Below are 20,208 nucleotides of genomic sequence, written 5' to 3'. Positions count from 1 at the left end.
CACTTTGGGGACATTTTATTGGTCTTAAGATCTTAATTTGTGGCTTACTTGGATGCTTTTAAGAGTAATAACCGGAGAGTCGTTTATCCAAGCCAAATATATCGGAATAAAAGTCATGTGACACAGGTAGAGATGACACCAATTTCTCATTACAGTACATTGAGTGTACAGAGAAGAAAATAGATCCGCTGTCGATTATATGCTCAGTCAGGAAATGACAAATAGTTTGCATTCAATCCACAAAGAGAAAGAAAATGTTTGAGCATAACTCTATCAGTAATAAAAACAGAATACTTGCAATTCCTTTTTAACTTGTATTCAACTGAATATGGTCAAAAGACAAGATATTTAATCTTCAAACTGTTTATTTGCAAAAAAAATTCTAATTTTGAATGAAAACAAACGTTAGTTAACACAGTTCTTCACTATAATATATATAAATACCTAATGTAATTTTTTATTTTTTAAATTCAATTAAATATCAATTGAGAAGGATTTGCTGAACATTTTGTTCTGTTTTTATTTACGTTTTACACAACATCCATACGTAACTGAAATTTGGATTTGCATTGGATTTTGCCCCGCGTAATACAATTGTGTTTGAACGAATGACTTTGATTTGCTGACTAAGCACAATTATTTTCCAACCAACTTCAAATTAACAAAAGATAGTTGGAAACTATCCCCCCCACAACCACAGAAATATCTTAATTTAAATTCTTCATTTGAATTTAGGAGTCTGCAAAATGAGTTCGACTCATGTTGCCGCTAGCTCATTCCAGTTGTTTTCATTTTCCAAAATTCCTTTGTCATGAAGTAAAATGCCAGCTTTCAATAATAAGATTTATAAACCCTTTATTAATTCCATCTGATTTCACACAAATCCATTTGACACAAATTTATGGCACCCTTTACCTTTCGATAACTTCAGTGAAAAATATATTGTGTGGTTGTGGCCATATTTATACAAATGCTGAGAAGGAATGTATGAGGGAATGGCATTTGTTTTTATTGACTATTTGGTGTAATCAATTTTTAATTAATTCGACTATATAATAGAATCGCTCCCGCCGAATGTTTTTTCCAGTCTCGTATTGACAAATGCTACCCGGAGGACGTGAGAATGCTGCAAGTCACATTCCCGCATTTTTATTGTTTACACCATAAAATTTTTTAGACTGAATCAACGGCAGCTCTGCTAAACAATAAATTGATTAGTATGCACATCTCTAGTTCATTATGACTGCAAAATACCAATGACAGAATATTGATCAACAATCTTTTAAATAGAATCATGAGTTGCTGCTATTTCTAATTTTTGGGTGCAAGAAAATGACTCCGACATGAAAACTGTGGCAGAGCAAACAATCAAGGAAGCACAATTGGTTTCCCCTTTGGAAGTAAACAACATGAAGCCCAAGGCCCAATTCGCAGCCATTTGTGAATGACAACCATATTGATGCATGTGTGAATATGATCATGACAAAGCTATCAATTCTGTCTTTCGTCAGTGCCTTGAGAAGTAACTTTACCCGCTAGCGTGTCTCTCATTACATTTATTCCTCTTCATTCCTAAGTGCTAATACATTTTCAGTGCCACTAGGTAATAAAAATGTCAGAATGAGTCTTTTACCATCCAAAAAACAAACAGCAATAAACCTTTTTCATCACCCCGTCTTTGAACGACTCCACGAGTCGTTCGCTCGTAGCTTGGAGAGTGAGTTGCCACTTTTTTTTTTTTTTTATCCCATTTCCCCAAGGATTTGTTTCACAAAGGAAGCTTCCAATATATATATATATTTTTTACTTTACTTCCAGAATATAGTTGTCAACAAGCGAACCTAATCATCAGAATTCCACAAATGCCAAATTGGGATTTACCGCCTTGAGGTGTAATTTGCATGTGGTCTTATTGAAAAATACATATATTGTAGAAACCCGGCGGCTGGGGTTTTTCTATTTAGATAAAACAATTTTTCAAAAGTGTTTTTCATAAATAGAGACAAATATGAGGGTGAAGAGTTAAAAACCATTTCAGTGTACACATAAAAACACAAAACATATGCAACAAAAATAAATTAAAAACGGTGCAGCATGACATGATAGCCAAAAGCCAATAGTTTAAAAGCAAAGAACACATAATTCAATCAATACCAAATTTAATTATCTACACATTAATGTTGCATCTTAGCACAACACGCTTGAGTATGAATGATCCGAGTTTTAACCAGTAAAGATCTCCAACCTGCCCCAAACTGAAAAAGCTTTACTTTAAGACAAGTGGTTATTTCATTTTTGAATTTGAACAATTCACAGCTTTACAAAGCCCTTTTTCCTAGAATAGCTTGTAGGGCACAATGATAGAATTGAGGCGTTTGGAATAATGATTTGATCAAATTTCATAACCGTAACAGATGGGGATGAGAATCGGAAATGTCTGTTCATCACAACTTCCATTTAGCGGCTCCTGATTGAGAACCAAAAAGTTCGTCCAATCTTTCCACAGTGTATACATTCTTAGCTTACATATCACAGAGAGGGACCATCCACAGTAATACGAGCCATTCTTAAGATGTAACGAAATGGTCCACTGGTTATTTTGTCTGCTCCCTGCGGTGAATTGTTCCCACACAGTTTCAGGTCCAGATAATCATACACTGTACTCTTAGTGCAGAAAACCACAGGTAATATGGAATGGGAGACCAGAAGTCAAAGGCACAGAAGGGTGCTTCTGAAGTGTCCATGTGAAGGAATATTGTGCATCTGATACAGTTTTCCAACCATTCCGTGGTCAGGATCTGGTACAGTACAGTACATCATGTGTAACAATAGTCTATATCTGGAATTCCTCCTTCTCTATAGCCTCTGTTGATGCTTTGCCTTGCATTCGACATATGATTGGAACCTTTGTACAGGCCGGTGCCATTCGATGGGAATATGGTATGAATGATGTAATCCTCTTGTAGGGGTTTAGGTTGCATGGGCTGGCAAGCCGCCATCGGTGTCATCTGTAATCCCGGACCGCGGATCTCTAATATGGTATTGTCTTTCTTGGTGCCTGACTCGATGTAGTCGTCGTAATTCTTGCTTTTGCGGGAGCTGTTACGGGTGTAATGATCTCGGGAACACAAGTGACCACTCCTGTGACCGTACCAGCAAAAGATGGCAAAAATAAGAGCCAAAGATACAATGGCAGTTGCTCCACCAATAATTCCAGTCAGCGGTAGGACCGTCATAGGTTGTGAGTTATTATCTTTGTCTTCCTCTAAAGGACTAGGATCAGATGTTTCAGCTTTTGCACATACTTGAGCTTCTTCAGCCTCAGCGTCTCCTGAAACCCCAACTTTATTGTCCGAGCTGGCAGGCATGGGCACCATGCAGATGATGTAGCTGGAGCGTGGTTGCAAGGAGGTAAGCAGATATTCCCGACGATCGCCCCGGACCAAGGTCTCAGTGATCGACCCCATGGCATTACCGATACCTAGTCGAAGCCAACTGAGTCGGAAGGACGAACTCGGCTGTGCTACGCTCCAGGTAACACGGACGCTATTATGAGAGAGAGGCTTAACGTTGAGAGCCAGACTCTTTCCGACACCACTGCTACTGAGCGTGTAGTCCAAGCCAGAGTCAGGAAGTCCCAGACCAGGTCTCTTTGACCGCAGGGTAAAGAGGGACCCTTGAGGGGGTGTATTGGTGGTAGAAGTGTCTCCTCCACCAAGACCTGCTCTGTCTTTAGTACCAGCTGTCCTCACAACTTCACATTCCTCCATCTCAGATGTTAGGTCTTTCAAGGCCATGTCTCGTACCCTTTCAGGCCCATGACAGGTGAGACCTCTCACTGTGATTGCGTTACCACGGGAATGTAACCAATCATACAGCCAACGCAGGTTACAGCCACAGTGCCAAGGATTACCTCGTACCAGGAGCTGACCTAAGTTGTCCAGGTCCTTGAAGAGTCCACGCGGTAGGGTCGTGAGGTTATTTCCAGAGAGGTCCAGTCTTTGCAGCCTGTGCATGCCATCCAAAGAACCGCGAGGCATGTGAATCAGGGCGTTCTCTTGCAGGGACAAGCGTTGGAGATGGGCACTAGGAAGGTTGACAGGCGGGGTCTGGAGGGAGTTACGCACTAACGACAACTCTGTCAAGTTAGAGAGACGTGAGAATGTGTCATCAGCGATGCGCTGATTGGCCAAAAGATTCCCATCCAAAACAAGACATCGAAGTGAGCCGAGACCACGGAAGGCATGTGTGGGGATAGTGGAGATCCGGTTGTCATCCAGACGCAGTTCTTCAAGAGATGCGGGCAAACCTGAGGGGATGCTAGACAGATGATTCCGAGAAAGGAAAAGAAGGCGCAATCGTGGGTTGTCCGCAAAGGCCTGGTCCTCAATGCTGACTGTGGAAATAGAGTTGTCGTCCAAATGGAGCTTCTCCAGAAGGGGCATCCGAGCCAGAGCACTACGAGGAATGGTGCGGATGTTATTGTCTTGCAAATGAAGCTCACGGACCGATGGTGGCAAGTGCACGGGGAATTCATCTAGTTCGTTATCGTAGAGGTAGATGACACGTACGGTGAGCTGGCGTTCCAAGGAAGTGGGAAGGCCTGGGTTATTGATCTGGTTGTTTTGAAGGTAAAGGACAGATGCAGAAGCAGGCAGTGAAGGGATGGAGCTCAGGCCACGATCGTTACAGTAGATAAAGTCTTCATCACATCGACACACATTTGGGCATATCGGGTCTTTTTCTCCAATGTACCCTTGGATTGTGGCCAAGGTCAACTCAAGAACACACACGCACATTGTCAAACGAAATAAAAGTGATGGCAGTGGAGCCTTCGATTTCGCAATACCTAAAATCGCCATTATGGTGAATAATGGGATTTTTGTTCTGGTCTTTTTTTTTAAGCTTCAAATTGCTGCGGTGAGCTGGAATCCAGTTACCTCCACCCTGAAAGACAAAGAAATTACATTTAGCCATGATGGAATAAACCAAACGATATCTAGAAGATCTAAAATAGTGAGAAATAATTTGTAATATTATAACACCATTGTTCATTTTATCAAACATTTGGCCAATGATTAAAGTAAAGTAAATGAAGCAGCACAGCTGAGAATAATTTTCCAGAAGTCTTGCTACACTAAAACATCAGATTACCTTCCACTGATATTGATTAATAAGATTCCCTTTCATCGTCTTTATCTTTTTTTATGATTCCATTCCCACTTCTTCTCTTCCATGTTGTATCAGACCTACCGTATTTTTCGGACTATAAGGCGCACCGGACTATAAAGCGCACTGTCGGCTTTTGAGAAAATGTTAGGTTTTTAGGTGCGCCTTATAGTCCGGAAAATACGGTAATCATTGTCATGTCAGTGTTGTTGTTTTTGTTCATGTAACTTTCCCTGACTAAGGTTCTCTTGAGTACACTCAAGAGAAAACCGATCCCGGAACAAAGCCAAACCATCAAATTTAAATTGACTGCAAAGGGTCCTTTTTTTGATTTAAGTGATCTTGACAGAATTGGACTTCTTCTTGTATTTTATATTCCACCGAATGTGCAAAGCATAGTGAGTAGCAAAGTCTTAAAACTCAAATTGACAAATTCAGTTCTACATTTAGAATTCCGTTCCCTATGTTGATAGATATGAAGACTTAAGAATACTCTAAATTATTTAAGAGATCTTGAGAGTCTCCAGGAGTTGGTAGCAGATGGTTCCATTAGCCAGACAGAGCTCAAGGCATTTTTCATTATCAAGAAGCAAGACAATGCACAGCAGTTTAATTTCATCATTTAGGTGAGCCGTGGGCTATTTCTGATTGAAAAAAAAAGGCTATATAATGAAGTGTCACATTTAAAAAATATGTATAATTAAATATTTTAGCTGTGTGAAGTGAATGTGGATATTCTGTGTGGGCGGAACACAAAATAAATTACATTTTCCTGACAGTTGAAAGTAAATAAATAAATAAATAAATAAATAAATAAATAAATAAATTGAAGATTTTAGAGGCAATTCTAATATATTGCTCAATCAAAATATAAAAATTGACAATGTTGACATACTGTGATTCCTTTCTGAAAGATGCAAATTTATGCAATGCTGAGTCGGCAATTGCTATTTTTAAAGTTCCATGATGAGATGGTTACAGGCAAAACCTCTTTGCCAATTCATATCTTATTTGAGAAGATGAGATGGGGTCTCCAAGGAGCTCATCATTTTTTTTTTCTTTTTCCTTCAACCACTTCACCCAGACTATAAAAGCACACTCCACTTTTTGTGAGGAGCAGTGCTGTTGTTGTGAGATATAACAAAGTAAAAAGATGCGTAAGGGTGCTGTAAGGACTGAACAGTAATTCTCGGATTATACGTTCCCCAAAGTAAATATATTTTTATTTTACCGCTTGTATTTTTTTTGTTGAGAATGCACTTGGCAGTTTTTTGTGATTGCAACCTATGGATGTTTGTGGTTCAAATGCATTTGAATGATAGCTTGGCCATGCATGATCAATTTGTGGACAATGACCCATATGTGGACAATGAGCAGATCCTGTCTACATTTCAGCTCCATGCACATGGGGGAGCAAAGCAGCCGGAGATGTGGGGTAATGTGCTTAGCAGACAGACAGTCGCCTCAGGGAGAATACAGGACGCAGGACAACCCCCCCGACCCGATACACCGACCCAAGACTGGATCAATTTACAAATTAGTAAAAAGGCCAAGATGGCGAGAGTGACAGAAAGTGAGGACCTTTGAATCCTATTCCCCATAAGACCCCCCCCACAGAGAGACCAAACAAGATTTTAGATGACCAGAGGGGTCGGGAGATCCACTTAAGTGACGGCAGGGAAAAGATGAGAGCAAGCCCGCAGCTTATCTTACATGCGATGTTTATGTATCTTGTTGTTGATGGACCGATTGGACATGTGGAAAGGAGGACAGAAAACATGACAGTGAAGGTGATGACAGGAATAAATCAAGAGATCTGAGATGGGGAACATTAAAAAGCCTGGGGAGCGAGCGTGGCTTGTTCATTTGGTTTGTGTGCATGTGGGTGTGTTATTTTCTACAATAGTGAAGCTGTTTTGCAATCATGTACTATACTTGTAGGGTAGAAAATGGTTTTAAATCGCTAGGAAAACAAGGCATAAATGAGAACTGCCATTTTCCTTCCCATAAAGGATGATGAAAGTCGTCATTTTCTTTCATTACATTTAATTATTAGGAGTTGTGCATTCATTTTCTGTCTGACAGTCCCCGTTTGTGAACCCCACAATGTCAAAAAGGTTTTTTGTAATCATAATTTTTTTTATTTTTGTATTATTTAAATAGATATTATATATATATATATTTTATGCAAATACCTATTTTTTTTAAATTTAGTATTATTTAAATAGATATTTAATTTTTTATATATATTTTTTATGTATATATTTACCATAGCTCTTCACTAATAAGAATGTAAGAAGAATTTTATCAAAATCATCTGTCATCGCTTTTTGGGTATCGGTACTTAGTATCGGTATCGGAGACTGGTCTGAAGAAATCTTTTACCACTTACAGTTAGTACAATATACGTATTTGGTTTCATAAGAAATTGAAAAAGCTACATAATAATAAACTCGCTGTGGCACATATTGCTTTCAAGATTGGTGGCAAAGGTCAACGGATAAAAGCAAATATAGAGTGCTCCACATGAGCGTTTTAGAGGGGGGGGGGGTTGCTCGTTGGTGAGCGTGCAGCTCCGAGAGCCCTTGAGTGACTTGATATTTAGCTCAAGAGCATTGTGACATGTTTTAACATATTGCCCTGCAACCTTTGCCGTCAGTAAATGTTCTCCCTACCCCAAAATTCTTGTGGCTCCCTGCAGATTACAGGTAAATCCCTCAGAAAAAGACGGGTTGCTCTGTAGAAAGTTGCGTACAAAGAGTGGAGTTATTTTGACATTGACTGGGCGTGGGAGGTGGATTTTATACAAACTGTACAAGTAAAGCCAAAATAAAAGGCTACGATGCTTCCCTATGGGTCCCTTTTTTGCTGCAAGTTTGGCAGACAAACCTGCAAATAAACTAGCGATGTGTCACTCCTGCCAGTAATCATATTTCACTCTTTGATCACTCTGCCTCTGTGTCTACATTTGGCCCATCTTTAATGTTGCTGTTTGTACTAACATAAATTGGAGGAAATTGTTTACTCTCAAGATGGAGGGGGGGAAGAAAAAAAAAAAGCTATTTTGAGAAAATGCTGTGGTAAAGTTATCTTTCAGGACAAGATTGTGGTTGTCACCGCTACAAGATGGGATTTGTATTTTATTTGTAGTATTCGGCAAAAGGACGTCAAGGAGCATGAGGTTTCCTACTCTAATTGGTAAAATTGCAATTCTACTTTTGCTGTGTAAAAATAAAATATGCCATTAACACAAGAGCAACAATACAAAACAGTATATAACCATAAAGATTATTTATTTATTTATTTATTTAATTTATTTATTTATTCATGTATTTATTCATGTATTTATTTATGTATTTATTCATTTATTTATTCATTTACTTATTCATTTATTCATTTATTTATTTATTCATTTATTTATATATATATATTTGAGTCTTCTCATTGTGTTTTATCATCAAATTCTGTTCAAAATCTGAGACGAAGGAATATTTGACTGATGGGAGTGACGATGCATCCAATAATACGCTCTTTGTCTCCTCCATAAATAAATTGTACAAAGCGCTCATGTCAATGTTTTTTTTTTTTTTTTGTCCAATCTGCCTATCACTTGGATTTCATTTGAAAGTGTCAAAAAAATTGTTTTTGGTTCATTTCCCTGCATTGATTGTGTTTGGACAAAGAAATGTCTGCATGTCAACTCTCTGTAATTGCAACATTTGCTTGATTCCATTTTAAACAGTCTTTATATCTTCCAAAATGAAATCTTAAGGAGAACAAATGGCCTCTCTTGAGAGACTGAAACAATAAATGTTGGTAAATAACATCTTCTGTCTAATTAAATGCCATCCAAATTGAAACGACAGCCGTAATGTGACTTGGTTAATGAATGACACGGTTATTAAATCAATAAATTGAAGTACATTTACAGGAAGTTCTTTTTTTTTTTGCGCGAGATTGACATTTGTTTTTTTCAAGATAAGATTATGTTCATTGTGACATGAACGTTGGAGATGATTGTGTGCACTTTGGTGGATTAATAAACACATAAGATATCTTTAGGGCTCAGAAAAGATCATCGGGAGCTTCACAGCATGGGGTCGAGCAACTTTTATTATCGTGATCATCATTTTATTTCGGTTAATCTCAAATCAGCCTCACACGGTTTCTAAGCACGCAAAACGTGCATCTATTAATACCTTGATAGCTATGAAATTTAAATCTCAATCTAAAAATAAATAAATAAATAAATAAATAAATAAATAAATAAATAAATAAATAAATTTCATCCATCAAAATATTATTATGAAAATTGAGCCATCATGTGACACAGCCACGCTCAAAGGAAGTATGATGCAAATCTGCTTCACTCATTTCAAATCATATTTCTGTTTTTTTTTTAACCAAAACCGTTTCACCGAGTGCACAACAAAGATTTATTGATCACTGCCAACTGGTTTAACTGGGCTTAAAAATGAGGTCGAAGCCATTTTGCAACAATCACCCTCCATGATTGTTTTTCTTTGTCAGAGCAAGAACGCAAGAATCCCGACTGAGATTGCAAATTGCCATTTGTTGTCTTCACTTTGGCGTTAAAACAGCCTGCTTTTTTTTTTTTTTCGTCTTCACAGCACAAAGAATCATGCATCAGCACTATGAATACTTGATGATCTCGGAGAACTCCAAAAAGCTTGTTGAACAACGTTTACTACTCTCACCATCTGCTTGAACGGAAGCATTCTCTGTACATCTTTATTATATATTTAGCCCCTTTTTCCCCTATTACAACTCTATTTTCCATTTTTCTTTTTTTTTTTGTAAAAACAGAACAAAACACTGCATGACTGAAAATGTGAAAGACTTTTTTTTTTTTTTTTACAATATAGTTCAGGCATTTTAGCTAACAATAAAGAGGAAATTTGAAAATGTGTCTCTCATTCAAATAATAAATTAGTTAGCATTGAAATCGCTAATTAGGATTCTGCTAAAAGCTTCTTGATTGTCCTTGACACTCACTTGCCGTTCTCCTGTCAATGTAAAAAGCTCATTTAAAGTTAAACATTCATGATAATTCTGTAACTCGTAATTGTCATGGATTGGAAATGAGTTTCACAAAATACACACTATTTAAAAAAAAAAAAAAAGTCTGTTTACTGTGGCAATATTTTAGTTATTGCATTTTGTACACATTACACAAGATAATTGCAAAATATATACGTGCAATAATAAAAATACTGTTAAATTAATACAAATTTAATAATTGTCCAACAAATCTAATTTTAAGATATGTGCAAGTCTGCTCAGCTAAATATTGTGTCCAGCCATTTTTTTACTCAAGGAGTTAATAAATCATTTTTAGAAAATAGTCCAACCTATTTTCAACATTTGAGACAATTGCTATCATTTTAAGAGAGAAAAACAACCATACCTTTTTTTCTCTTCCATTTGCTCTACATTTGGCCCCACGAGCAATTCCTCAACGTGTGCCAGCTGTATCTTCTCCAGCTTCTGTCGACACGTCGTCCATAAACTGTGATACACGAGGTGTTATTTGGAAGTGTGTTGCTGCTATCAGCCGCAGAAGATCTCTGGAGTCTTTTTATTTTCCGTTTTTATGTCAATGAGACGCCGCCGCTGATGTCAGATGGACGCTCTGTGGAGAAAGTGATGACAGATAAAATCACAAGGGGATCACAGCTGACCGTCAATGTAAATCAAGTGTCAAAATGTCACAGTTTTTATTTATTTTTTTAGGCAGGATTACATGATTTAGTCTTAAACTTTTGATTACTTGAAAATACATAAATGTGTGTATTTGCAAAAAGCTTAGCGGGGGTTGTTTATTTCATTTTCTCTGCGTTTTTAATACCAATTATAAAAATAAACTGTTGAACCACTTTAAAATTCATTTGATTTCCCATCAAAAAATAACACTGCCCTCATTTCTGCTCAGTTGATGAAAGCCTCTCTATAAACGTCCTATCAAAATGCTTTTGAAGAAACACTTCTGAGTCGGCTAGCTAACAAAATCACAGTATCAATATATGTGACATCCCTCAAAGATTTCTTCTAAAAAAAATTAAAAATAAAATGTACCGTATTTTCCGCACTATAAGGCGCACCTTCAATGAATGGCCCATTTTAAAACTTTGTCCATATATAAGGCGCACCGGATTATAAGGCGCACCTTCAATGAATGGCCCATTTTAAAACTTTGTCCATACATAAGATATATACATTTTGCCCACGGGCCGGACTTTGGATACGCCTGCTGTAGTGGCTCAATATTGGTCCATATATAAGGCGCATCTGATTATAAGGCGCACTTTCGGCTTTTGAGAAAATTGGAGGTTTTTAGGTGCGCCTTATAATACGGAAAATACGGCAGTGAAGCTGTACATCTGCAGCAAAAAAAAAATCCAAAGTGATATCACCACAAGCCCTATTCTTGGTGCTGTCACCACAACCGCACGCACACAAACTGACCTTTTGATTCACCACCCTGACTCACAAGCTGGTTTGCGTGTTTCCAATTTTCTTGTTGAAATCTCCCATTGGATTTCTGCCAAACGCTTCCCGATTGACCTTGACACTAACCTGCTGTTCCCCTCCCAGAAATCCTACCATTAACAAGAGCCGTCAATCACCATGGCATCGGCGCGCTCAATCCCCAACGTTATAGCTGAAATTGCAGATGTGTGTAAAATGTGCCGACTCAGCTCACTGCAAACTCTTCTTTGTCTGCCATCTGTGTTGCTGCACATCCAAGCTGACTGAGAAACATCAAGATAGCTGCCGTTCGAAAAAAAAAAAAAAAATTTTGTCCAATACTTTCAACACACTAAACTAAAGCAAGCGTCTCATGAAGACATGTTTGTAGTATGAGAATATATAATTTGATCTGCACATCAATCTGTCATCCACATGATCTTGTTGTCCATGTGTGTCTGGCATGTACAGTATGTGGGTGTGGCCACTTTTTTCCCAAGATGGTGGAAGATGATTGTAATTTAAACTGAATTAGAAGGAGCCAAACGTGGAGGCTAACCGTTACTTAATATGGTGCGCTAAATATTGACATCACAGTGGTTTCCTTTTTAGTCAATTTTCAGATACTGTTTAACAGACATTGACTGTAAATTGATTTTTTTTCACGGTTAATTTTAGCTAAACTTTGAGAAACGCTAGCATAAACCATTCTGAGCTGTAACAATTTCCTACTACTGTTTTTCTTTCCTGGTGATTAAAAAGAACAAAGCTAGTAGCAGCCCAATGCTTTTCACGGAGACGAAAATATCCTTAGCCATTTTATTTGAACAATGGTGAAATCTCAGGTGACGTCTTGTTCCACTGTAAGAATAGTAATTACTTATAAAGTCTCGAAGGAACCGTTTTGTCTGCATGTTTAAAAATGGTGTCAAAGGAGGGTTGTGAGTAAGGACAGCATGAGGTGTATCCTCCCGGCTATGGAAGATGCCGCCACACGGCATCAAGGATGCATGGCTAACTATTTACTGTAATATCGGAGATGTTTGGTGCTTTAATATCCAAGCATCCTTGTGTTGTCGTTTACGCTAGCATTTGTTAGCTATCATGTTTGCACGTAGCCTTGGACTTGTAATTATTAGTCCTAAGTGGCAACGCTGCATGAAGGGCAGAGTAAAAAAAAGGGGCAACAGATGGTGGCGGTGTTTAACACCTACCCACCTGGATCCCACCTGGCTCGTAATTTGGATTTTACATTTAATACAGAGTTGCAAAACCATCCATTTTTATTAGGGTCATCTTAAGCGTAGTAAATGGAAACGATCCCAGCTGACTTTGGGCGACAGGCTGGGTACACATTGGAAGTTTTGTATTAACATGGATTTCTGGGATTTTGGAATTTATTTGCATTTTTTTTCCTATTAATGGAATGATGGGCACGTCTGTAGTTTTCCTGATACAGCTTACTTACACCATTTATTTCTTCTCAATGACTAGCTACAGAGGTCAAAGTATTTCTGATATGAGCTTGTAAGGACCACTTGAGTCTAAATTGGCAATAACAGTCTTGGTCGATTTAGGTGTCTTTAGAATTGTCCCTCATGAGGCTCAGTCTTAAAGGCAGCATTATTTCATGCTGCAAACCACTTATTGCTTGTAAATTATGTACGAGTGCATTTCTAGAAAATGGAAGCAAACACATTACTGGCCAAACGCCATTGAAACCTACTTCAAATAGTCATTAGGTAGGTAACATTGATGTGAAATTATTTCCAAGAAATCTGTAGGGTATTTAGACAATGCCAGTTAGGTTATTGATTATTATAATACCAAAATAATCCAGGAAAAAAATCAATACACTTTAACGCAGATAAAACTGCATCCGATTAATCGATGGAATAATCGATAGAATCAATTCTAAAAATATTTGTTACACCACACTATAATGTGTTTTATGTTAAGTGCTCTGTTTGGCTTCTGTAAAATTCCGTACAATACAAAGATTAAGATTATTTTTTCTGGTAGTTGCTATAAGACTAAAAACAATTTTCTCGTGTTTTGCTAAATAATTTTTTAAAAAAGTTTCTTATTGTTAATATTCAATCGATAAAATGACTAAGCTTAAAGAGTCCAAAGGAATAATAAAGTAAAAGTCCAATATTTTCACTTACATAACTCACTGAGAATGTGACAAAAATACCAAAAATCATAACTGCAACCTTGAAGACGAAAATGCCAGCAGGTTGAAGCACATTGAGAAAAACACGAGCTTGGGTCGGTTGAAAACAGGATTTGATGGCGCTCAAAAATCTTTCTTTGGAGTTGCTGTGTTTTTTCCTGACACCACTCAAACCTGTCATTTCTATCTTTGTGCCTCTATTAATGATCTTCCGCCATGTTGGATGACAATGTTATGAAATCAAATATTGTCGAATTACATGTTCAAGATCCAGTCTAATCTGTATTTCCTAAATGGCCTGCTGTCTAAACGGAGGATTTTGTTGCACAGGTCTGTTATTACAGCACATCCTCATAAAAGATTCAAACGTTCACGCCTGCTGTAAGTGGTTTGTAGCTCACTGTGATTTTACAGTGATAGATGTGCAGAAAGCGATGCTGAGATGATTTGACACACACACACACACACACACACACTCGCACACTCCTCTCACGCACAGAGAGTCAGTGATGTGATCAGACTTTTAATGCAGCAGCACATAATGTCTATTCAGTGACGGAGGTGGCAGGGCACAGCGTTGTCTGCGAATGTCAAAGATGACACGTTATGGGGAAAATTCATACGAGCAGTTTGGACATTTCTTTGTCATTGGCTTTCTTGTTCTTTGATTTTTTTTTTTTCCATAAGGCCCATCTCAATGACAAGTCATTCTCTGTTCTAACCGAGACGTGTATCTGTCCTACTCAAAAAGCTTTTACATGCTTAATTAAGAGATACTAAGACGTGTCTAATGCTAATTCGATTCTTTATGGCTGCTTTTTAATTTTCTTCAAGATCAATCATTGGGAATTTGGTTTTCCTATGGTCCTTTCACTTTCACGACTGTCCAATTTGCTGTTTTTCAGCGACTGGCTATCGGCTCTTTGTCCACTACATCTTTTTATTTGAATCCTCAATGTTGTTCATTCAGGGCGGACAAGACGGGAGGAGAGGGCCAAAGTGGAAAAAATATATACAGATAACGAGGGCAATAAATGAGCTGGTTCAAGGGAGATGATAAAATACAGGAAATAGGGTGCAGCTTTCACCCAAACAAATATTGGCAGGGACTGAGCCTCAGGAGCTGGCCAGTGAAACTAATGTAAACATGAAAGGAATATAGAGTGGAGAGTTAATAGAGAAGCTGTGGGGAAAACAGATGAGTAAGAAGACAAATGAAACTGAAGCAACACCATGTAAGAATGTAACTTTCGAACTTTTTAAAATTTCAAGATCATTTTTTTGAGGATTTTTTTTTTTTGGAAGGATTTTAAAGTTAGGGTTAAGGTGATTTTTCTTTATTTTGCAGTCCAAATCTTCTACAAGATTTTGTAGATGACCACAAGCCAGGTACATTTACAAAAGGGAGGTTTGCGCCATTGTGGGTGTGAACACAGCAAATTCGATATATTGCCAATTAATGCTGCTTCTTCATTAATATGTTTTTGGAACGAGGGAGGAAGCCGACAATCCGCCCAGAAAAATAAATAAATCAAATACCAAACCTCATCATGTTGACATAACCAAACAACAATATTCCATATATACTGTTGCTTTAAGGATTAGGATGCAATTTGTGAAAAGTGCCGTTTTGGGATGAGAAACAAACAAAACAGACAGGCCAAAGCTGGGCTTATTAAAAGACTTCATCTTGGAACATTAATTAAAAGCTAAGCACAGATGCATTGCCTTGTGATAAATTGTTTCCCTTACCATAAAACCGTGCATGCGTCCCAGAGGGGATAGAGGCCACTAAATCTGTCATCCGTGTTTTTCATGCCCTCTGCTCTTGACAGTAATGAGCTAGGCTAGTTTGATTGGCTTTTCAGCGGCTGATTAAAAGTAGTTTCTTCTAATGCATAGATTTACTTTGACATTTTATGTGCACAAATCTAATATGGTCATCAATGTTTAGAAAATTACTATTGTTTTAGTTCTTAAAAAAATATGCAAACAGTATTTTTGGTTGGACTCATTTTCTGAAATCAAGCTTTTATTATTATTTTTATTAAAGAATATTTAAAATAAAAATAGTACTATTACTGTACGAACTGTTAGGTTCTTTATCTAAGACACGTTCGCCTCTCCAAGGATTCAATTCCCCAAAGCTTGATCACACATGTTGCAAATGTGCATATTGCATCCACTGAGGTTGAATTGGTATGAGACAAATTGAAGAGTTGCACTCATGGCCTTCCTTGGCTGCCTGTGTTTGACAAATTCTGCCCACAAAGCTCCACTAATCATCGCAGACTGTCATGGACACGCCTCTATTCCTCAAAGACGGAATTGTCATGTTGATCTCCATCAACCTTCATGTCAAGTATGCTTCTACTGTACAGTATATACATTTGCACAGCCTCTTTTTATGTACCGTATTTTCCGGACTATAAAGTAAACCTAAAATTTTCCCAAAAGCCGACAGTGCGCCTTAAAAATGGACCAAATTCCTAAATTTAAACTGGCCTGAGGCATTGTGTCATGAAATCAGTCAATCAAAAAGACTATGGATCATTATTTTGTGATTATAAAGTCATTTGTTGCATCTGAAGTTGAAATACAAAAGATAAAATGGAGAATGATTTGGATTAAAAATCTGACATGATGCATTAATGGTGCGCCTTATATTCCGGTGCGCCTTATATAAGGACAACGTTTTAAAATGGGCCATTCATTGAAGGTGCGCCTTATAGTCCGGTGCGCCTTATAGTCCGGAAAATACGGTACAGTATGAAATGAAACACTGCTTTCCTGCTCCTAGCGTGTGTGTCTATGCTTAGGATCTCTTAATTATTTCTGTGTTCCACAAACACACACGTCATAATTTTGCATAGGCAATTGATGCAATGACTGGAAATAAACAGGCAATTTACGTGCTGGACACCTCACTGCTTTACATCGCATGCAATGTGGACAATGGAGCGAGGTGGAAAAAAGGACAAGGTCAACATGGAGGGGACAAAGAAAGAGAGGAAATTAAGCAAAGAGGCACAGAGCAACTGTGGAAAAAAAGAGACTAATCCCACAGATGACTCACCGGACGCCTTGTTTGATGACAAATTTACAGCCGTACAAGAACACGACAGATTATATTAGCACTTTGTGGCCATTTTTGGTCTTCTTCAGAATAAAACATGTTCTTTCATGTCAGCATTCTTCCTCGTTTTGTTTCTTTTATTATTTTTTGTATGTGTATGTGTAGGGGGGGTCATGCTTTACTAATCACTCACCCTTAAATCCCCTCACCTGACTAATTTTTGACCATACCAAGAATTGATTATCATGTATACGTTCCCAACACGTCACTAAACTGTGTTTATGCTGACCTGTAATACTAATTATTAAAAAAGCTAGCTGTCAAAATATGTGCTTTGCTCGTCGTGTTCTCCACTCGACTGCATTAATCTGATCCCACTTGGTCCTGTTAGCATCTGTTGGGAACAGTCATCCTGCATGAATATTAAAAGCTCACAGCCAGTTCCGTATGCAACAGAGTTAATAATAAACGAGGTCTAATAATTTAATGGATCTGCATGCTGACATATCCCAAGGGCTGCCCTTACAGTCAGTGCAAGTGGTAATAAGGAAAGAGCAGGAAACATCGAATGGGACTTGACAAATGGAGAGCAGGAGAAACAAAGACAGCAAGGGGAAACATTACTTTCCAGTGGGAGGAAAAAAAAAAAGGAAAAAAAATCCTCAGATGCCCTCAGATTATCCACAGTCCCCTGAGTCCAATTTTATGAACCCAGCAAAAATCAAATGTGAACAAGGTGACCATCCAAAAGGGATCATTGCAGTTCTGTATTTTTTTTTTTTCCTTCACAAGCATCCTTATAGCTTGTAAAACTTTGAGTAAACTAGAATGGCACTCAGTAGAGCAAAGACCTTCATGAAGGTTGAACTGTTTACAGCCTTGTGTTTGTTCAACCACTCTGTAGCAACTAGCAGCGTCTACAATTAGCAGCATGTACATTGGCAAGAATACCAAAGTAGATGAAAATTAATTAACATCCATCCGTGCATTTTTCAAAATTGATTATCCTGTTCGGGGCTGCAGGCAGCTGGAGTCGATCCCAGCTGACTTTGGATTGGAAGAAAAACAGAATAAAGCCCCAAAAGTGGGCACTGGTTAATTATAAGGCACATATGGAGACTGACAATATTTCATATTCACGTTCACTAAATTCAGGTGAGTGGCTCACTACTGCCACATAAAATCATGACTGTAAAATGGAAAATAAAAATTCTACACAAGCCTGCCAAATTTGAATAAATCTAAAAACTATATAAAACATTTAAATTGTTAAAAAAATCAACTTCCCTGCCAAATTTGAATAAATCTAAAAACTATATAAAACATTTAAATTGTTAAAGAAAGTCAACTTCCCTGCCAAATTTGAATAAATCTAAAAACTATATAAAACAATTCTTTAATTGTTGCTAGCATGCTAGCTAGCAACAATTAATTTCATCTCCAGCACTAACAGCCCAAAATCCCTTCTGTCAAATTGTAATGTATATTTTTCAGTGGCTATAATACATTAAAATGGCCCTTAAAAGGATTATGATACCTGTAAAAATATTTAGTTGCTGCAAGAATATCTTTGCCACTGATGTAGTATGAATGACAAACGGCACGTCGTACCAAACGCCCACTGCAGTGCCTCTACTTCATTGACCATTGTGCAATACTCCATTAGCCATCTTGCAGATTTTGCCAATGTAAGTGAGATTAGATTCCTTTATCTGCTTGCATCCTTTATGCAGTTCCCAGCTTCTCCCTCACAAGCAAAAACAAAGCTCACCATCACAGTGGTATATTCCCTTTTGTTTGTGGACTGGAAATCTGCCATGGCCATGTGCCTAATTATGATTGACCCACAATAAAAAAAATAAATGCGAATAATTTTTCAAATGGGGGTCAGAAACTCTTGTTATGTCACCAAAAAAATAAATCTGACAATAGAATTTACTGCAATTTTCTAAAAAGCTCATTAATCACCCAACTCATTGTAACATCCATATTTCACAACTGACATGTGTATATTAAACAGCGTCAAGCCTCTGGAGACGTTTTCAGTGCGAATGAGCGTCGCTTCATTTCACTAAGCGAAAGTCTGAAAGAGACAAAGAGGGAGAGTGCTGCACAAGAGGGCAAGGGAGGGAGGAGGTGTTGGTGTCTTGGTGGGGGAGGAGACGAGGAGCGGCGGTGAGCCCGTCCGTCCATCTGGGCTGCTGGTTACAGCTCCCTGACAGGGTATCCACACTGCAAGATGTGTCGCTGTAATGTGATCTAGTGTGGGTGCTGCAACAGGCTCTTACGGCTTGCTATGATCCTGGTTTGAGTCGTGACGCAGGTTTGGGTTTTAAACTAAGCGATGGTGCGTTGCTCCTTTTTTTTTTTGGGACTATACATCTACCGTATTTTCCAGACTATACAGGGCACCTAAAAAAAAAAACTAACATTTTCTCAAAAGCCGACAGTGCGCCTTATAGTCCAGTGCGCCTTATACATGGACCAAATTCCTAAATTTAAACTGGCCTGAAGCATTGTGTCATGAAATCAATCATAAGTAGCCCGCCAAAGACTATGAATCATGAATCAAAAAGACTATGGATCATTACTTTGTGATTATAAAGTAATTTGTTGAAGTTGAAATAAAAAAGATAAAATGGAGAATGATTTGATTTGGATTGAAAATCTGACATGATGCATTAATGGTGCGCCTTATAGTCCGGTGCGCCTTTTATAAGGACACAGTTTTAAAATGGGCCATTCATTGAAGGTGCGCCTTATAGTCCGGTGCGCCTTATAGTCCGGAAAATACGGTACAAAAAATATTTAAAGCAATGTAGATGTGTCAAAATGAAATGACTCCTATCCACTATAGTACAACTGCGTAAGATGCTGACTGACATTGACCAAGAGTTTACATATTTCCATCCATCTAATATTGAGTTGCCATCTTTATTACGCACATTTACTCTGACTGTATATCTGATTAGATTAGTAAATGTAATGATTATGAAACAAGAAAGCATGATGGGTGAATCACTTCATCTTCCACTATTCTTCATGACATGGAATAGTCAATGTGGACTCATTGGAACACACGACCTTCACTCATTGTTCAAGAGCCTGGTTTTTTATGTATCGATAAAATGAATCCTTTTTTTTCTCTCCCCTACGTCATTAGCCTTCCCGTTGAGTAGTTTGCAGAATAATATCAATCCTTGAGTGCGTTTATTTTGAAAACGTTCCTTGACGCATTTGCTCAATCACAATCATTATTTCTGTTCACTATTTTGTCATGGTTTGAATAATAAAGTGA

General features: G+C 37.9%; 1 protein-coding gene across 2 annotated transcripts in view; it reads right to left on the bottom strand.

Moving 5' to 3' along the window:
• flrt1a (fibronectin leucine rich transmembrane protein 1a) overlaps positions 1-20,208 on the bottom strand; it is a 40,848-nt gene continuing 20,640 nt past the window's right edge. For both annotated transcript variants that reach the window (XM_049743536.1, XM_049743535.2), the window contains exons 2-3: positions 10,598-10,822; positions 1-4,947 (exon numbers count right to left, since the gene is read on the bottom strand). In XM_049743536.1, coding sequence (XP_049599493.1) covers positions 2,817-4,862 — 2,046 coding nt within the window. In that variant the 5' untranslated portion in view covers positions 4,863-4,947; positions 10,598-10,822 and the 3' untranslated portion in view covers positions 1-2,816. The remainder of the gene's footprint in view (positions 4,948-10,597; positions 10,823-20,208) is intronic.

The sequence above is a fragment of the Syngnathus scovelli genome, chromosome 15 (assembly GCF_024217435.2).
Source record: "Syngnathus scovelli strain Florida chromosome 15, RoL_Ssco_1.2, whole genome shotgun sequence".
In the NCBI taxonomy this organism is placed as follows: Eukaryota; Metazoa; Chordata; class Actinopteri; order Syngnathiformes; family Syngnathidae; genus Syngnathus; species Syngnathus scovelli.
The sequence above is the reverse complement of the archived record's forward strand: the minus strand, read 5'-3'. Positions and strand labels throughout refer to the sequence as shown.